This window comes from Protopterus annectens, chromosome 12.part0, assembly GCF_019279795.1.
Source record: "Protopterus annectens isolate FY-2018-M chromosome 12.part0, PAN1.0, whole genome shotgun sequence".
Classification (NCBI taxonomy): Eukaryota; Metazoa; Chordata; order Ceratodontiformes; family Protopteridae; genus Protopterus; species Protopterus annectens.
Genome location: NC_056746.1, coordinates 487,874,196 through 487,893,511, shown reverse-complemented (window position 1 = coordinate 487,893,511; position 19,316 = coordinate 487,874,196). Strand labels below are relative to the sequence as shown.

At 44.5% G+C, this 19,316-nt stretch overlaps 1 protein-coding gene across 1 annotated transcript in view; it reads left to right on the top strand.

Annotated features, from left to right (window-relative positions):
• The window catches only part of LLGL1 (LLGL scribble cell polarity complex component 1), a 668,031-nt gene that overhangs the window by 78,476 nt on the left and 570,239 nt on the right, over positions 1-19,316 (top strand). The window contains exon 2 of the mRNA XM_044088928.1: positions 11,175-11,308. Coding sequence (XP_043944863.1) covers positions 11,175-11,308 — 134 coding nt within the window. The remainder of the gene's footprint in view (positions 1-11,174; positions 11,309-19,316) is intronic.

Here is a 19,316-nt window from a genome sequence, read left to right as displayed (position 1 = left end):
GAGTGGTTGTGTTTTGTAGGGTTTTAATTTTTAAGTTAATTACTAATTTGTAATTTAAAAATATTACAAGTGTAATCTGTGTGTGTGTGTTTGTGGTTACACTTTGACTTTGTTTTTGGACATGTCCAAAGAATCGAAGGTCTCAGGCTTCAAGAAGTGTGACTCGTGCTGTCAGAAGATGTCTCTGACAGACGGTCACACTTCTTGTGTATACTGCCTGGGGCCTTTGCACCTGCAGGACTCATGTGCTGTTTGCCATGGCTTCAGCCCTAGAGTCCTGCAGGAGCGCAAAAATAAACTCATTTTAAGGGGTTTATTGAAGCCTGAGGGTCCCTCGACTCAATCCTCGGGGAAACCCTCTAAGCCTTCCAGACCTTCGGCTCCAGTCTCCGAGCCGACCTCTGGGGGTCCAAAGGCTGTTCGAACATCAGCTCTGGCCGGAGCCGATGAATCTCGAACGCATGCCCCTACTATTTCCTCGGCTCTGGCCGGAGCTGAGGAAGACATAACTGAGTTGGCTCCGATCAAATTGTCGGAACCGACATCCAGAAAGAGGTCCCGATCTCCATCTATCGGCTCCGTTCATTCGGCTCCAGCATCACCTTTGCTGTCTGAACGGAGCCATAGATCTCACTCCTCTAGGTCTTCCAGACTATCGGATCATGACCTTCAGAGAGTAGTGAGTCGACTTCTTAAGTCCGAGGCACTGGCCCAGATGCTTCAAAGTCCGACTCAACAGTCGAGAACTATTCCCATTACTCAAAATGTTCCTCCTCTGACTCTTCTGAGTTCGGAGCCGGGGCGGCTCGGACCCGAGACTGTGGTGGCATCGGAACAGATACCCTTGTCTTCGGTGCCGTTGTCTGCTCCAATGTCTTCCTTGGAAGAATCTCGGCGCCGGACTTCCCTCGTCGGCTCTGAGGGGGTGAGTGGCATCGGACCCTTGTCTGACCCCGCTCTCCCTCTCGGTGCTTCGGCGCTGGTGAGTTTGGCTCCGACATCGGCCTCGGAGCCATCACTGTCGGTGCCGGGGGAGGTCTTCAGCTTTTCGGAGCGGAGGCCTCCGGCTCTGCCTGACAGGGGAGCCTTCGAGGTCATGAGGAGCGTGTTAGAACCAGGTTCAACTCCACAGTCGGCTCCTTCCGCCCCTCCCTCCATGGTGCCTTTGGTGATTTCTACTCACACTCTCATCCCTGACCGTAGAGAGCCAGCTCCTCAAGTTTCCCCAGTGGGGATCTCCTCCTCTTCCGAGGCCTCTCCTGACCCGGCAGGAGAGCCCCCTAGGAAGAGGCAGTGCAAGAGGAAGCACATTGACTCCCCTGAGTCTGTCACCTCTGACACTGATTTAGAGGATTCTGAAGGTTCCCCTCGTTCCCCCTCTGAAGATGTCTCCTTTGCAGACATCCTCGAAATCTTAAAACAGAGGGGGAATTGGCCAGCCCTCAACCCTTCAGAGGATGAATCGGTGTATCTTGAGGCATTTGGCTCTCGCCCTTCCACCTCCTGGGTGTCCCCTCCCTTTGACCCCCTTATGCAAGTGGTGGCAAAGAAGGCCTGGGCGGCTCCTGACTCAGTGGAACCCACCCCCAGGAGACCATCAAAATTTATCACTGCCCCCAAGGACAAGGAATTTTTAACCAAAGGAGTCTCTGTTGATGCTGTGGTGGTGGCTGCGGCCACCAAGAAGGAGTTAGCTGATCCTTCGGTGCCTGTTCATCCTCCTAACAAGGAGTCTAGGTCGATGGACAGGTACGGGAAGCGGATGTTCTCGTCGGCGACCTTTACTATGCGCTCGCTGAATTACCTGTGTCATTTCACTCGTCTTCAGAGGGATTTACTCAAGGAAGCGAGCGAAATGTTAAAGGACCCAACAGCTGTGGGTTTTCAGGATAGGATGAACTCTGTGGCAACCCTTAATTCTATAACTAACTCCTCCATGCGCCTCCTTTCATATGCGGCGGATGGAGCAAGTAGAGCGGCAGGTACAGGTGTAGCCTTGCGTCGGCACGCCTGGATGCGGCTATGTAACTTTGCGGACCCTTTCAAGGCGTCCTTCACTAATTCCCCCTTTGACGGATCATCCCTTTTTGGTCCTCAAGTGAAGGAAACCCTGACTAGGTGCGAGACTGATGGCAAAACTGTCTCTGCCGTCGGAGTCCGTTTTTCTGCTCCTTCTAGGCCTTACCCCAAAGGCCAGAAGGGGAGAAAGATGTGGTTCCGCAAACAATCTCAGGGAGATTTGCCTGATGCATAGAGTCGATTCCCCTCCAGAGGCAGAGGGGGGAACAATAATGGTAGACGCCGTCCTAGAGGCAGAGGGGGCCCGCAGAATCAGGACAGTCGAGAATCCTTTTCCGACAAGCCCTTTCAGCATCCCTGAGGTGTTGCCCGACTGTCCACCTTCGGAGGCAGTCGGGGGAAGATTGTCGCTGTACCCAGAAGCCTGGCTATCCCTAACTCAAGACAAGTGGGTACAGTCTATCATTTCCGAAGGCTACAGAATCCCATTCCTTTTCATTCCGAAGCAATCCAAAAAATCCCTTCCAGACGTTCCACCCAGTCAAAGGGAGCAAGCAGCATTAGAAGTTTCAAAGCTGCTCGCAAAAAGAGCCATTCATCCAGTTCCAGCAGACCAAACAGGATCTGGAATCTACTCCAAATTCTTTTTGGTTCCAAAGAAAACAGGGGACTGGAGACCCATTTTGGATCTCAGCAACTTCAACAAGTTTGTCAAGAAAACAAAGTTCCGGATGGTCACACTGCAGTCCATTCTACCCCTTTTGGGGCGGGACAACTGGATGTGCTCGATAGATCTCCAGGATGCGTACTATCACATCAGAATGAGTCGACGCTCCAGGAGATTCCTCCGCTTCAGGCTGGGAACCAGTCATTTCCAATTCAGAGCCCTGCCCTTTGGTCTCACTACAGCCCCCCCGAGTGTTTACCAAATGCATGGCAGTGGTCGCCTCTCATCTGAGACAAGGATTCCAGGTGTTTCCTTATTTAGACGACTGGCTCCTTACAGCCCCCACCAAGCATCTTTTGCTTCTTGCCAGAGACTACACCTTTCACACATGTCAGACACTAGGCATTTCAATAAATTACGAAAAGTCTGTCTTGTCGCCTTGTCGTATTATTACCTTTATAGGCGCAAATCTAGACACAGTCAACATGTCAGCCAGACTCTCAGAGCAGAGAATAGCAGACATACACAGACAGGTCTCTCTCGTCTTGCAGAGCAACAAAGTCAAAGCCAGATTGATCCTGAAGGTTTTAGGGATTATGGCGGCGGTCATCCCTCTTCTACCATTAGCTCGCTTCCATATGAGAATTTTACAATGGATGCTCTTCACACAATGGTCTTTCCAACGACTTCCAATGTCCCATCCTGTTCGGATAACTCAATCGTGCAAGAATCATCTCTCTTGGTGGATCACATCTCCCCAGCTCCACCTAGGGAGACCTTTCGTCCCTCCCCCTCCGGTTGCTACAGTGACAACGGACGCCTCCCTGATCGGGTGGGGGGGGCATTACCAGGGCAGGACGGTCCAAGGCATGTGGCAACCTTTCGAGTGCCACTTGCACATAAATGTCCTAGAGATGAGAGCAGTGCTTCTAGCGTTGCAAGCCTTACAAGACTCTCTTCCCATGGGAACTATAGCAATTCAGACAGACAATATGTCTGTAGTGTGGTACATCAACAAACAAGGCGGAACCAGATCTTACCCCCTATGTCGAGAGGCACTCGGACTGTGGCAATGGGCGATTTCTTCTCAGCGGTTTCTGTTAGCAACGCACATTCCCGGGAAGTCCAATGTGATTGCAGACAAATTGAGCAGAGCTATTCTCATGCCTCACGAGTGGTCTCTGAAGAATTCAGTGTTGGAGAAAGTTTTTCGAAAGTGGGGCCGGCCTTGCTGCAACCTTTTCACTACTCCCCAAAACAGCAAGTGCGACGATTTCTTCACCCTCTTTCCCCAACCAGGCCACCCCAGCAGAGACGCTCTAGTACACGATTGGCCCCGGGGACTTCTGTATGCCTTTCCTCCCTTCCCACTGATATCTCAGCTAATACAGAAAGCCATCGCTCAGAAAGCTTCCATGATCCTTATTGCCCCTTACTGGCCTCGACAGGTTTGGTTCCCGTTTCTTCACCGTTATCTGTTGGAGCAACCTTGGCATCTGGACCCAGTTCCAGACCTCTTGACCCATCAGTCGGGTCAGTTGCACCACTCCCTCCCTTCTCTGAACCTCACAGCGTGGTTCCTCCAATTCCAACTCTAGCCAGGCTTCCTCTGATATCTCGCTCAGAGATATTTTGATAGCCTCTCATAAATCTTCCACTCGGAAGATTTATCATAGCAAGTGGAAACGTTTTTCGTATTGGGCGCAGTCAAAGAATATAGATCCTTTTACTGCTTCCATTCAATCAGTTCTAGACTTTCTAGCCAAACTTTTCCACTCAGGTTCGTCCCCGTCTACCATCAAAGTTCAGTTGGCAGCAATATCGAACTTTCATGTTGGAGTCTCAGAGTCCTCCATTATGTCTCACAAACTCTGCAAAGCCTTTTTAAAGGAGTTTTCTCCTCAAACCACCAATCAGGGATCCTCCTCCTCAATGGGATCTCAACTTGGCTCTGGCGTCCTTAATTCTTCCCCCCTTTGAACCTGCGGCTTCATGTTCAATAAAGTTACTGTCTTGGAAAACACTCTTTTTAGTAGCTATCACTTCAGCTAGAAGAGTCTCTGAACTCCATGCTCTGTGTAGTCGTCCCCCTTATCTTGTGTTTCATAAGGATAGGGTGTCCTTGCGTACTAACCCGTCCTTTTTGCCCAAGGCAGCTTCACTGGCAAATTTGAATCAAACCATTGAACTTCCTGTGTTCTTCCCTAATTATTCCAATAGGTCAGAACAAAAGTTACACTTTTTAGATGTTCATCACCAACTTAGGTACTATTTAGACAGGACCAAACAATTCAGGAAGTCTGATCAACTGTTTCTTATGCAGAAGGTAGACTGGGCCTTCCAATTTGTAAAGTATCTCTCTCTAGATGGCTTACTTCGTTGATTACCCTTGTGTATGAGATCAGACATCAACAATTGCCATCCAAACCCAGGGCTCATTCAGCTAGAGCTTTAGCCACTTCTATAGCTTTCCAAGATAGGCTGCCTATTGATTCTATTTGTTCTGCAGCTACTTGGGCTTCTCCCCATACCTTCATTTCTCATTATAAGTTGGACTTGGCCTCTAGAGACCGAGCCAACTTTGGTTCCACTGTACTCAAGAGTCTGTTCCGATAGGCCACCCGGGATAAGGTGCTAGGGACGCGGTCCCATCCAGCAAGAATGAAGGCGAGATTGACAACTTAACATTTAGAAGTTATGCACCTACCATAACGTTCCATGTTAGTTGTCTTCTCGCCTTCTTTCTTGCGTCCCACCCTCCTTCCCCCTAGCCTGGACAGACCTTGAGGAGTTTTTCTTTTGTTCCTTTTATGGAATTTCCTTGCTGGGCTTAGCTTTCAAACGAGATCTGAGGAGTTACCGCCTAGCATTGTGGGATATAGGGGAGCCTCGAGCCGGTGGAACTAGCTCTCGAGCTTTTAGAGTGGCCGAGTCAGAGCCGAGGATCGGTTCCGAACCCATCCAGCAAGAAAGAAGGCGAGAAGAAGACAACTAACATGGAACGTTATGGTAGGTACATAACTTCTAATTTACCAGGAAAGTCCATTTTTAGCAGAGAGCAGAGGAGAAAAGTTCCAATAACATTCAACATTTATTACATTGAAGTACATAAGTATAGTACATTAGTGTAACAACATAAGATAAAGACCATAGAACCTTTGAACGCTACAGTCATGCATATATATGCTAGTTCAAAGAATTAGTTGAATAGCAGTGTAATACCATTAGGAGGAGTCCATAATGGCATATTGATAAACAGTACATTCATTAATTACATATACCAATACAAAAAAACCTTGATTAATAGGTATAGAATAGGCAGATGATGAGAGAGAGAGGAGTGAAAAATATAGTATGGGGAAAGAGGCATCAGAAAATAAGTAAAGAGAAAGTGTGTGTGTGAGGAAAGGGACAGGTGGAGACTTGAGCTAGAGAATATTGAAGTACAGAGGGAAGGAGATATTGTTAGCTGAGTAGTTATAGTAGTACAAGGATTTCTAGATGAGGAAAGAAGTATGTAGCATTGGAGGCATACCTCTCAAGTGTACCTCATTACGAGGAATGTACCTCATTTGGGGTCTTAAAGTTTGTTCCTTGAAGTTCAACATTGAAAGGGTCTGTAAGGCACTCAGTGCTGGGAACCTTTTAAGTGAAATCCATGGTAAACCGAAATGAATCTTATTAATCCATTAAAAGATCTTCCTTATAAGTAAAACCAGCATATGTTAACCATCCTATGACCTTCCTAGCTGAAGTTGTTAGTAAGCCATTAGTATGTGTTCCACATTTTGCCCATTTGTTCCACATTGAGGGCTAGTGTGCCTCATTTTGGAGATTGGTTGAGAGCTGACTTGAGGTTATGCTAGGTAGGGTGAGGAGGTGAAGGGGGATAATTCTGGGTTTTTTGTAGGCTACGTTATGCACTGTGGAGATATGAGGATTCTTTGGGGGGAGAATATATAATTACATGTGATGGGCAATAAGGTATGGAAAATAAATACAAGTAAAATGTCTAGCCAGGGCAAGAGTAAGCGCATATCCAATTGTTCAGGTGAGTCTTGAATATATATATTTTTTTAAGTGGGTTAGGTTAGTATTATGTTGAGGGATACTGTTCCAAAGTTTGGAGACATAATTGGAATAGAGAGAGTAATAAATTACTAAGTTTGATAATCGTACCGGTAATAGTGATTTGTATGAGGACCGGAGGACATGAGTGCTGGTGTGTTGAAGGAGCAGAATTTGGAGAGCAGATGTATTATTGGGGTGGTGTATCAGCCTGTGGGCAGTGGTGAGCTGTGTGTAGGTTAGATAGTGGGGCAGTTCTAACCAATTGAGTTGAAGGGCAAAGTGGTGAAGGGATCTGTGTAGAGAGTTTGTAGCAAATTTGGCTATTTTGTTGTAGCAAGCTTCAGGTTTTGTTAAATCCGATTTCTTTAGGTTAGTAAGGATAGGGGGAGCTTACACCAGGCTATAACTCATTGCAAACCTTTCGGCCCCAGAACTTGGACCAAAGCTCCAAAGGCGGTGGTGTTTCCATATTCATAAAGGATGTGCCCACCTCCAGACTGGTACCCCAACATAATGCATCTGAGATACTTCAGGTGCAGCTAACATTGGGTAAGACAGTGATTCAGGTCATAGCCTGCTGTAGGTCCCCAACCATGTCCCAAAACTTGCACTCCTCATTCCTAAGCACCCTAGAGAATATTAGGGTCCACCCTAACACTCTCAGACTTCAACTACCCTTCCGTTAACTGGGAGAACTACTAATGTACCAATACAGTTGCCCAATGTTTCCTGGAATTCATTCCAATGCCCTGGACCATCTCGTTCTTACCCCCACTAGAGGTAGCAACATCCTTGACCTGGTCATTGCTGCCATGGGCGACTGCCGTTCTACACCAATAGTCAACGTTTATTAGATGCTCCTCGTTGGTTAGATCTGACCACAAACTAATCACCTTGGAAATCCACATCCCTCCCACCATTCCTGCAAAGGTAACCACCATGAAAAACTTCTCCAAAGCTAACTTTGGGCTCCTAAAAACAGAGGTGGCTAACTTCATGGCACCCTTGCCAATGCAGATCACTTGTATGATCACCAAATCATACACCAATGCACTGTACAAACATGTCCACAAATGCATGGATCTCACCATACCCAATAGAACAGAGACGCTCTCCTCCAAAAAAAAAAGGAAGCCAATCTGGTGGTCCCCTGCCCTAAACTCTACAACAGGAGGAGGAAACTGATGCGGAATAAGGAAGTCCAAAGACTGGAAAAACTCCCTTGGCCTCAAAAAGTTGAGATCCCTCATCAAATCCTCCTAAAGCTAGCTATGAAAACAGAATTGCAGCAGATAGTAAAGACAACCACAAGGTCTTCTATAGTTGTGTAAAGATTCTCCATAGCAATACCCAGATTTGCTCTGAGCTGCTGCACAATGGTACCTCCTATACCAAGCCAACAGATATTGCCAATATACTGGCTGACAGATTCAGTGCCAACTTTACCCTCCCCCCAAGGGACCAGCCACAATACCAGTAGATTGCCAGGCACCCAGTATTACTCCTGCACAGGTTAAAACAGCACTGTCCAAGACCAAGAATACAGCTTCTATGGGACCTGACATCTACATGAACTACAGAGTGAACTGGCACCTCACCTGTGTGCCCTGTTCAATCCCAGCCACACCTCAGGCTTTGTCCCTACCGAATAGTGCACTTGCTACAGTCATCCCTCCTCACAGAGGAGGAGTGACTACAGACCCTGGGAACTATTGTCCTATTAGCCTGACTAGTCTGAAATGCAAAATTATGGAACGCATCATCATGGACCTAATAAACAAGGATATAGGGAATCTCCAAACTCTGGATCCCACACAGTTTGGTTTTGTGAAGGGTAGATCATGGCTGCTCAACCTGGTTGACTTTGAGCCAGTCACCAGCGCTGTGGATGAGGGCAAGGTGGTTCATACAGCCTACCTTGATCTGGCAAAGGCCTTTGATACCATTCCCCATTCAGTAATCACAGAAAAACTCATAAGCTAGGCATCAATCCTGTATCACTAGGTGGGTTGCAAACTGGCTCACAGGTGCAACCAACAGTGTGAAAACTGACTCCAAGTCAGACTGTCAGGCTCCAGGGCCATTAGCCTAGTACACACCTATGAATCTATTATGTAGTGGGATGATTCAAAATATTTTCCAGTTTACAGGAATGTACTGTTTGCTGATTGAGCAATTAATCAAGATGGAAATGGGGTTTAAGGAATTCTGCGAGGAGGCTGTCTGCTGCTAGAGTTTTAGGTTCGTTTCTGAAGTAGTTTTTTATGCTATTGGTTGGAATAGGATTAAGGGAGAATGTATCATTTTACTTGGGTAGTGTGGGGATAGTAATGGGAGTATTGTCATAGTTATTGGTGAGAGGTGGTATGGAGTTTGTAAAGAATGTGTCAAATTGTGTAGCTATGCAGTCTGTCTGTGGTTAAAGGGGTTGGTACTGATGGTTGGCGAGGCTGGAGGAGTTCATTTCTGGTAGACAAGAATTTGTGGGTTATCATGCTTTTGCTTGAATTTCACTGTAGTAGGTTTCTTGTCTAGTTTTATCTGGGTTTTGGCCTGATTTCAAAGTTGTCAAGAGGTTTGAGTTTTATTTATATGCCAAAGAGCCCAAGCTTGCTTGCTTTCTTTGAGCAGCTGTTTACTATTTTTCGACAGCCAAGTAGCATAATTTAATTTCACTTATAGTTGTGCAAGCATCTAGATTAATACTACCTTCCTTGACGTACATAATAAAGTAGTCCATGGCATTATCTAGGGTAGAGTCTTAAGTGGAACCAGTTGTAGAGTTGCAGGATAGAGTTATGTTAAAGGGTTGAATACTTTTTTGTTTTGAATTTGTCGATAAGTAGGGTTTCTGGTTGGAATAAGACGTGTTAAGAGTAGGGAGATGATCACTAATGCTATCAGGGAGGCAGACTGATTGGAGTGAATGGCATGGTATATTAAGATCCAATCCAGTATGGACTGACTTTTGGTGGTTTTGATTATTCTGGTAGCTGATTATATAATTTAAGTAAAGCTGTGTGGGTTTATGAAGTTAGAGGGGTTTTCAGATTTACAGGAGAACCAATCTCTGTTGGTCACCCATTATAAAGGTTTCCTGGGGAATGTTAGTGATGTCCATTGGAGAAATTCCTCTATTATACTGACGTTATTGCCAGGAAGATAATGGTTTTGTGTTCGGGTTTATTTTTAGTTTTGTAACCAGCATCTCTATTGTTAAGGTCTGGGATGTTCAAGGAGTTTTATTTTGCCATTTCTTATAAATGGCTATACCACACCACCTCATTTGTGTAGTCTTGTCTGTTATACCCTGGGGGAAGAATTTCATTTGTGGTTGAAGCCATGTCTCTCAGTACTGCAATATTGAGGGAAGTTGTGTGAAAGATTGGCATGGAGATCATGTGTTTTATTTACTATGCTTCTAAGATTCATATTAAAGGCGCAATAGGTTTGATCCATTTAGGGGGATGTAGGTATTGTACTGTACCGCTGTGATGGGTAGATGGATTGTTGATCAGGCGTGGGGCCTGGATTTGGGTGAATATCACCACTGAGTTTTATCTGTGATAGGTGTAACAAAGTTTTTGAGAGTTTAGTTATTAGTTTGTCATATTTGATGCTTATTTGGGATGTGGGGTTTATCCATACATATTTATATGCAAAAGTATCCTATTCGAGTGGAGTTGTAGAGGTCTGGGACTATTACTGAGTGTTGAGAGGGTTAGAAAGGGGAAAAAGCTAGTAGGAGTAGAGAAAGTGTTTGACAGGCAGTATTGATAGGTTAAGTAATTGGAAAGAGTAAAGGGTCTGAAGGTGGCTGTATGTAGGTACAGCATTTTTAGATGTTTGGTGGTGGATAATTTTCAGTGAGATAATGGAGGTGGAGAAGGATTAATGGGCGAATAAACACTAGTAACATTTCAGGAATCTAGGAATAGTTTTAATGATGTCCCCATGCTATTTCTTTTTAAATACAATTACTGTCCCCTTACAGAACAGCAAACCCCCCTCCCCCCAACTTATGCCCTGTCATTGGAGGGATTGGCTAGCCTCGTATGTGTAAACACAAGGAAACTCCAATTTGTATTGTAATGTGTGAAATCAGCTTTTTTTTTTTAATTGCTGAATCTGTGATTGTGTCTGAAGTGCAAGTGATAAGCTGAGTTTTGCCCCCCCCATTTTATTTCTGGCAAATTGATGACTTGGTATGCTTTCATTTTCCCAAAGTCTGTGAGTCATTGTTTATGCCATTTACTTTTTCTCTCTCTCTCTAAAATATGTCTGCTGTAATATGATGTAGTTAGCATAGATCAGTGTCATTTAAAATGGTTTGGGGGGGGGATTGAATAGAACATTCCTGATGTATGTCCTGTCAGGCTGTGCAGTAACCATGTTTTCCTTTGTTTCCCTTTTGTAGGGCCAGCTTCTGTCCATGCTGGATGACAACACCCTGCACTTCTGGGAGATTAATCTGAAAGATGAGTGTTCACACCTAGAAGAGATTTGCAGCTATACACTTCCAGGACGCCCGGGGTTTGATGGGTCTAACAAGTACGCACCTGAGCTTGATCCTTCGTTCTCGTGTGAGAGTGCTTGGAACACGTAATGCTGATTATCCTTTATTTATTTGAGCTGCAAGCGATAAAACCTAGTGAACTCATTCTGGGAGCATCTGACCTTTTACAGGTTGCATCTGAGTTTATGGGTATACTCATCCCAGAGTGCATTGTATGTTTATAAAAAGATCAGTACACTTTGGCTTCTTCTTACCTTTGATGGCATTTCTGTGCTTTTCAGTTTTGTCAGTATACGTATTGATTGGGTTTGCACGAAATGTTACTACCCCTTTTGTAGCAGTCTGCCTGGATCAAGATTCTTGACAAAGAAAAGGCCTACATTGGTGAAGTATTTGTAGGTCTTCCTTTCTTTTACCCTTGCCCCTGGTGTAATAAACCTAGAGTCTCAGGACTAACTGATTTTTTGCTGTGTAATGTGAAAGGTGATGTACACTTACACCTCTCACTTGCAATATAACAAGGATTGTTCCAGTAAGGGGAAAAACTTTGACCATCTCCGTTCATAATGTTGGTGTACTTTTAAAAGGTTTTATCTATGGTCCTTCCTAGCATTGACCATCCATCTACCCCTTGTCCTACTTAACCCCTTTTAATTCCCTTCATCATAGAACAGCCAGTTAGCATTCCACCCTATGACATGAGGGTCTCCCCTTTCATGAACAGCTTGCCTAATTGGACCTGTCAGTCTTGTATGGCTGGCAGTTGTGAGCAAGGGTTTGCAGGTATTTGCTGTTGATTAGGCTTCTTGAATGGTAACTTAATCCCAACAAAGTTAAGGAATCTGGTAGTTTAAGTGGGATCAGACATACACATGTTTACACTTGCATGCAGAGTCTCTATCTATAGTGCACATGCTGCATGGTAAGTCGGTGCTTTTCTCATCAGCCCTTCCTCCTACTGCCTGTCCCATCCTGCACCAGGTGTTAGTCACTCAGACTGGCACCACTGTGTTCCATCTGAAGTAGACTGGTTAGCGGACAGTGGCCTCTCACCTTTTGTCCCTCCCCAGCAACACTTGTGCACTAATTGCTCATGGGTTACTTTTGATACAATCAGGGCTACATCCCTGTGGCACCAGAGACAGCTTAACCTTTTCAAAGGGTTAATGGGAATGCCACAGTGAAGTCTTGAAACTGTGTGCAGAATGCACTGGTCAACATTGCATGCCGATATAGGTTCATAGGTTGGTACTAGGCTATCGGCCCTAGGGCCTATAGAAGCCTAGCCATAACAATTCCCTGGATATTTCTTTCCACAATATTTACTTCTCTGGACCCCTGTCTAGTAGGACGACTGATATGATCCCCGGGGTGAATTTCCTATCTCCCATCCAGTTATCAAGGTTCCTTTTGAAGAGGGCCAATGAGGCGCTCTGCTCGACATGTATGGGTAGTCTATTCCAGAGTATGGGGAGACTCTGGGTCAGGAACCTATCCCTCCAGCATGTTTTGTTCATTGTGATGACAAGGTTTAGATCCCTGGAGTGTGTGGCTCTGAGGGATTGGGATTTCTTTAAGTGGAGCATGTCCAACAGCTCAGGGTTTGACATGGCCTTGTATGTTAAGCAGAGATCACCTCTGAGTAGACGATATGCCACAGAATATAGCTGGAGTTTTTTTTAGACTGTCAGCATATGGCATCTGCTTTAAGCCTGTGTTTCTTTTAGTAAGGTATTTCTGTGGCCTTTCCAGCTGTTGCAGATGTCTTGAGGTACATACAAACAGGGCATTATACTCTATAATGGGTCTAATGAGGGATGAGTACAGTGGGGCAATGACCTCCTTTTTTCTGGATGAAAAGCCCTTTATGATGAGGTGTGCCACATAGAAGGATTTCCTGACTGTTGTGGCGATGTGGTTATCGAAAGTGAGACCACTGTGTTCACCTGTGTCCCCAAGTCTCTCATTACACTTTCGATGTTTAGTGTACTGACACCTATGTGGTAATTCATGGGTACATGTTTTTTTCTAAAGGGGATAACTATACATTTCTTGGCATTAAGCTTGAGCCCCCATGGGTCTGGCACCAGGCATCTGTTTCTGTAAGGCCCTTTTGCAGAATATCCACATCATTTGGGGATTCAATAATGGCTCCCAGTTTGCAGTCATCTGCGAACTTTGTTAGCCAGAGTCCCTTAGTGTTGGCCTGTACTTCAGAGAAGTAGATGCCAAACAAGAGTGGTCCCAGGACTGAACCCTGAGGTACTCCACTTGTCTGGAGCTGGATTTGTAGTCTGCTACTTATACAGTCTGGGTTCTGTCAGTAAGCCAGTTGGCAACTCATCGAGTGACGTATGGATTTATGCCCAGCTTAGTAAGTTTATCTATGATTCCAGAGTGGGGGATGCTGTCAGAGGCCTTGGCTAGGTCCAGATAGGCTGTGTGGACTGCCTTACCATCGTCCACAGCTCTGAAGACTGATTCAAAGAAGTCAGTCAGATTCAGGAGACAGGGTCAGCCCTTCACAAACCCAAACTGGGTGGGGTCCAGTGTTTGAAGGTTGCCAATGTCTTTGTTTATAAGTTCCATGATAATGTGTTCCATGCCCTTGCAGATCAGGCTTGTTAGACTGATGGGATGGTAGTTCCCGGGATCCATGGCAGATCCCCCCTTGTGGAGTGGGATAAATGTAGCTGTGTGCCACTCGGTGGGCATGAATCCTGAGGCAAGGCTATGATTAAACATGACACTTAGGTGAGGTGCCAGTTCATTTTGTAGTTCATGTAGTACACATCCTGAGATGTCATCTGGTCCCATGGATGCTGTATTCTTAGCTTTGGAGAGTGCAGTTTCTACCTGTGTGGCCGTGATTATCGGAATTTGACAATCTTTTGGTATTGAGATGGGCCCTTTAGGAGGTGAAATTGGCACTAAATCAATCTGCCAGGAATATTGGCAATATCCTTGATCAGTATATTTAATGCCATTCAGTTGTAGCTCAGAGCAGATCTGAGCATTGCCATTTAGATTCTTGACATAACTATAGAATGCCTTGTGGTTGTCTTTGGAATCTTTGGCAATTTTATTTTCGTAACTAGATTTTGAGGGATCTCAGCTTCTTACTGAGGCTGGTGAGGGAGTTTTTTGCATCCTGGGATTTTCCTCTTTTCTGCAACATTTTCTTCCTTCTGTTGTATAGTTTGTTTTGTAGCAGGGGACCACCAGATTGGCTTCATTTTTTTGGAGAAGAGCATCTTTGTTTTATTTGGAATGGCACGATTCATGCACGAGTGGATGTGCTCGTACAGTGCCTTAGTGTAGGATTCTGCAGTCGAACTTTCAGATCCCATCTGCATGGGTGTCGTGAAGTTTGTCACTTCTGACTTCAGTAGCATGTAGTTGGCTTTGGAGAAGTTTTTTAAGGAGGTTTCCTTACTGGGGGGGGTGGGGGTGGGATGTGGATGTCAAGGGTGACTTGCTTATGGTCAGACCTGGCCAATGAGGGGGTGACCACTGGTGTGGAGCATCCATCTCCCATGTTGGTAATGACCAAGTCTAGGATATTGGAGCCCCTGGTGGGACAATGGATTAGTTGATCCAGGGCGTTGGAATTTATGAATTCCAAGAACCGTTGGGAAAAGGAGATGGTACCCGAGTAGTTTTCCCAGTTAATGGCAGGGTAGTTAAAATCACCTAGTATTAGTGTGTTTGGTTGTATCTTAATATTTTCCAGTATGTTTAGAAAGGTGTAGTGAGAATCTTGGGGCATGGTGGGGGATCTCTAGCAAGCTACAATTTGGATTGCAGTCTTACCTAGTGTTAGTTGCACCTGGAGAATTTCAGATGCATTGTGTTGTTCAACTAGCCTGGAGGTGTAAATATCCTTGGTGAATATGGACACTCCTCTACCTTTAGTGTTTCGGTCTTGGTTTTGTGGCCGAACAGTGTGGTAAGAGTTGCAACCTGGTATTGCAGGGGTGCTCTCTGGAGCCTTGACCCAGGTCTCTGTTACTGCACAGATATCAATGTTCTCCATTTTTAGGAGTGCCTCGAGAGAGTGCATTTTGAGGTTTAGACTTCTAGCATTGAGTAGCATTACCTTCAGATTTTGCATGCTTGTAGCTGTTACGGTGGTGGTTTTATCCTTTGAACCTTGCCTAAAAAAGGCACTATAGGGGTGGCAAGAGCTTTGGCCAGTAACCTGAATCCCAGGGGTGACGGGTCCAGACCATCTCTGGCAAAGCATCGTGGTTTGTCGATCATGTTTTCCCAGGCAGACGGATACTGGATCCCCTTTGACACCAGAAGCTTAGCTAATTGTTGAAGTCAATCATTTTGTCCTTGTACTGTGGTATCATTCTGGGCGAAAGCAGGATGCTACTCAGGGCTAGGGTCATACCTGCCTGGGCCACATGTTCCAAGAGCTCTTCCATGTCTCTTTTCATATAGTCCAGGGAGGTACGTCTCAAGTCATTCACTCCAGTATGGACAATGACAGAGTCGTATTTGTACTTGTTGTGGAGTGACTTGAGTACATGTGTTGTGTCGGATCCTGGCACCAGACAGGCAGCTGACTGTAATTTTCTCCTTGTTCAGCCTGGTGAGTGGAACATCAGTGTGCCGGACTATAGTCACCTATAACTAAGTGTTGGGTACATTGTCTTGCCGTAGGGGCTGCTGTTGGGTGGCACACTGGTGTTGTGAGCTATGTGTCACTTTGGTTGTGACTGGTGTTAGTTTGCGATTCAGCTTTGGAGGTCCTTGTTGCTTGGGCAGGTTAATGTTAAGGGCCTCCGCATATGTGGGCTTAGTGTTGCTATGTGTGGGTGTTGATGGTGTGGGTTTTGAAGGGCTATGAGTTGCTTGAGGTGTAGTGCAGGTGTTAACCTTCTCCTCTTGACCGTCTTGCACAATCTTGGCTGGAGAGAGCTTTGCTTCCAGTTTGGCTATGTAAGTGGATCTCTCACAGGTTGTAGTGTTGGGTGGTAGGAGGAGAGGATTGTCTGTGTACATGAGGCAGTTGCCGCATTGCCCCAGTATGCCCAGATTCACCAGGGTGGACAGGAGAAATCACCGGAAGCTGACCCTTGGATATGCCTGTTTAGGTACTTTTTTTTGTAAAGTTTGAGCTGTTTTCCCGTACCTTTGCATTATTGACAAGGAGAGTTTTGTGCTTGTATCAGTTTCAGGCTTCTTAGTGCTTTCCGGCAGGTTCTAGAGCAAGTGCTAGTCACAGGGGTTCAGATTTTAGTGCTACTACTGAGAAACCAGCTAGTTCCAAGGGAAAATTTGAAGAGCAGACTTTCTGGAACCAGGAATAGTTTAACTGTAGCCTCACAGTGCTGCACGATGCAAAAAATGTGCAAACACACGTGTTTTTAAGCCAGAAAGTTGAAAGGGATAGAAGTCAGCCCAAAAAGGCTAATAAAATTACAATTTCAGAGCTGGAAACCACTCCTCTAGCATTAGTTAGGCAATACAATGCTCACCACTCCCACTGGTAAAGCAGTAGGACTTCCCTCTACCACAGCAAGGTCTGGATAGCTCTGAACACAGAAAATAAAGTCCTGAGAGAAGCAAAGCCTGGGGATATGGACTGGCTACGAAAGGTGGGAAACGAGCAAACAAGATAGTATTTTTTTTTTTTTTGTTGAAACAGGCTAAACAATGCAATACAGTAAATAAACACAGAAAAGGCTAACACACTAGAGTGTGTAGTCCTAAACAGTAAATGCAATTAAAACTCTACAAAATTAGCAATTTAAATCTTAAATGAAGCAAGGTAAGTGCACAACTGAAAAACTATTTAAGCGGCAGTAATACAGCAGAATATGTAGCTAGTCTACATATACATAGAAGTCTATATATACAGAAAAGCAGCTAAAACACACAATTCAGATGCAGTGCAACCTAGAGCACTTGAGTTGTAGCAATATTAAGGCAATTAGTTACTCTAAAATATACTCTATATTTCCAAAATGTTTGAGAAGCACAGTCAGAACATGTATTTTTTTTTTGAAAGGGAAAAAGGAGAAACAGAAGGCCTTATCAAATGGTCTCTGTATTAGGTAGAATGAGCTAATGACACTAGACTGGGAGGAGTGTCCCACATCAGATTTACAGTAGGGGCAGGCAAATGCAAAGCCACCAAGTATAACATCAAGACACGAACCGGGAGGGAGAATGAGGACCAATACTAAAGCTATAAGCCTACAGACAGTAAACACTATAGAAAGCCACAAAATGAACGTTTTTAAACAGGTAAAGGGGCAGAGAGACTCTACAGAATGCTTTTAACTGCAAACAAATGTTACCCGTGCATATTGGTTAATAGCAATAAAATACACTAAAAACTATGCAGCAGGAAATAAAAAGTGCTATATATAAATTGCTTCAGGAAATAAAAAGTGCTATATATAAATTGCTAGAAACAATCGGTATAAAAAAAAACAGGATACTTGTATATCTCCGATCAGAGTTGTAGTCAATGCCCCTCCTCCACTCTGCTCAGTGTGTATAGACATCTGTCTGTCTCTGTATGTAATAACATGAGCATGGGTGCACATACTGTATAGTGTACGTCTACGTCTGTATGCTTACATTTGTGAAACTTTGTGTTGAGTATCTTCTCTCTGCAGGCCTTTGAACTTCATATGGAGTTGTAAAACATCCTGCATGTATTTAGATTATAACTGGAAAGAAGGCATATGTGCAGCACTTAAGACATGACTGTAGCAGTGAACAGATACTTTTTTTATTAATGAATGTAAAATAGATACTTTTAGTTTGCAGTGATCCATGTATTATAAAGAAAATGCAGCATTTTTTGTTGGCCTAGACATTTATGACAGGATACCCAGAGTGATGAGCCATTTTGAATTATGTTGGAATTGATCCCATAGAACATGCTTGGTGAATGATCATCTCTTGAGTGCTTCACTCACGCTGTTTTGCGGCTTGAAAATTGTGTGAAAGTGTTGAGTAAGATAAAGGCATTCATCTTTTCTCATTCGGTGTTTATTCAATTATTTTGTCTGTCATGAAAAAGATGTGCACTTTCTTGTAGTCTGCCATTAATTTAAAAATATTGTGAAATATAATTGCTTGAACATTACGTGTTGCAGTTTTAGGTGTACCCTTGTTTAATTAGGTATGTCTGCCTCTCAACAATGCTACTTTATTTTTTTTTGCCTTTTATTTACCTCTAGTACCTATTTAAACAAGATGTGTTGATATATGTATGCTTTGCTGTCCATTATATGGATTACGGTTTTGGTTATTAAATTTGTAAATGCAGGTCATGCTGTTTTAACTGGCTTGAGAGCAGTTTAGTTGGTTGCTGGAAAGCCCAGCCAGTGAGGGTAGGAGTGGACTGTATGATTACTCTATGGGGGACTGCCCATTGCACTGCATTGCTGAGATATGATGCTAGATATTTCACAAGTAATGTGGGCTGGAGACATGCAGTTGGCTTTGTCACAAACAGCCCTCATTCCTTCGTAGCCAGCGTAGAGTATCTTTGGAAGCACACACTACTTGGCAATGGCACAGCAAACCGTCGCTTCTTGGGTGTGCATGTCAGCTGTCACGGGGATGGGCTTAACCTAGCATTCGAGTCTTCTGATGGCTGCACTGTGACTCTCTTCCCTCCGTAATGAGACTGAATGGATATAGTTGCTGAGGGGCAGATGTCCTGCAGGAGTGGGGTGGTGGCAGAAAAAGAAGAAAAAAAGGATAAAATCCTGTTTAGTATTCCTCTAATTTTTATACATTTGGAAAGCTTTTTAAGGAAGCATCTGTTTTTTTGCTGATCCTTGGATTGAATGGGTTCTGTTGCTTAAGAGCAACAGGTCAAATATTCCTGATCCAGCAGAGTCTGATCTCAGTGTTATCAGCCACACCAGTTATAGTTGACTGGCCACAACCTTTTATTTTTTGTTTTTTTCTGCATCTGCTGATCTCCAGCTCTTCTATATGTTACAGGACAGTTACTGAGGTAGTTGTGTAGGTTTTTTTTTTTTTTTGTGTTTTACTCCGTCTGAC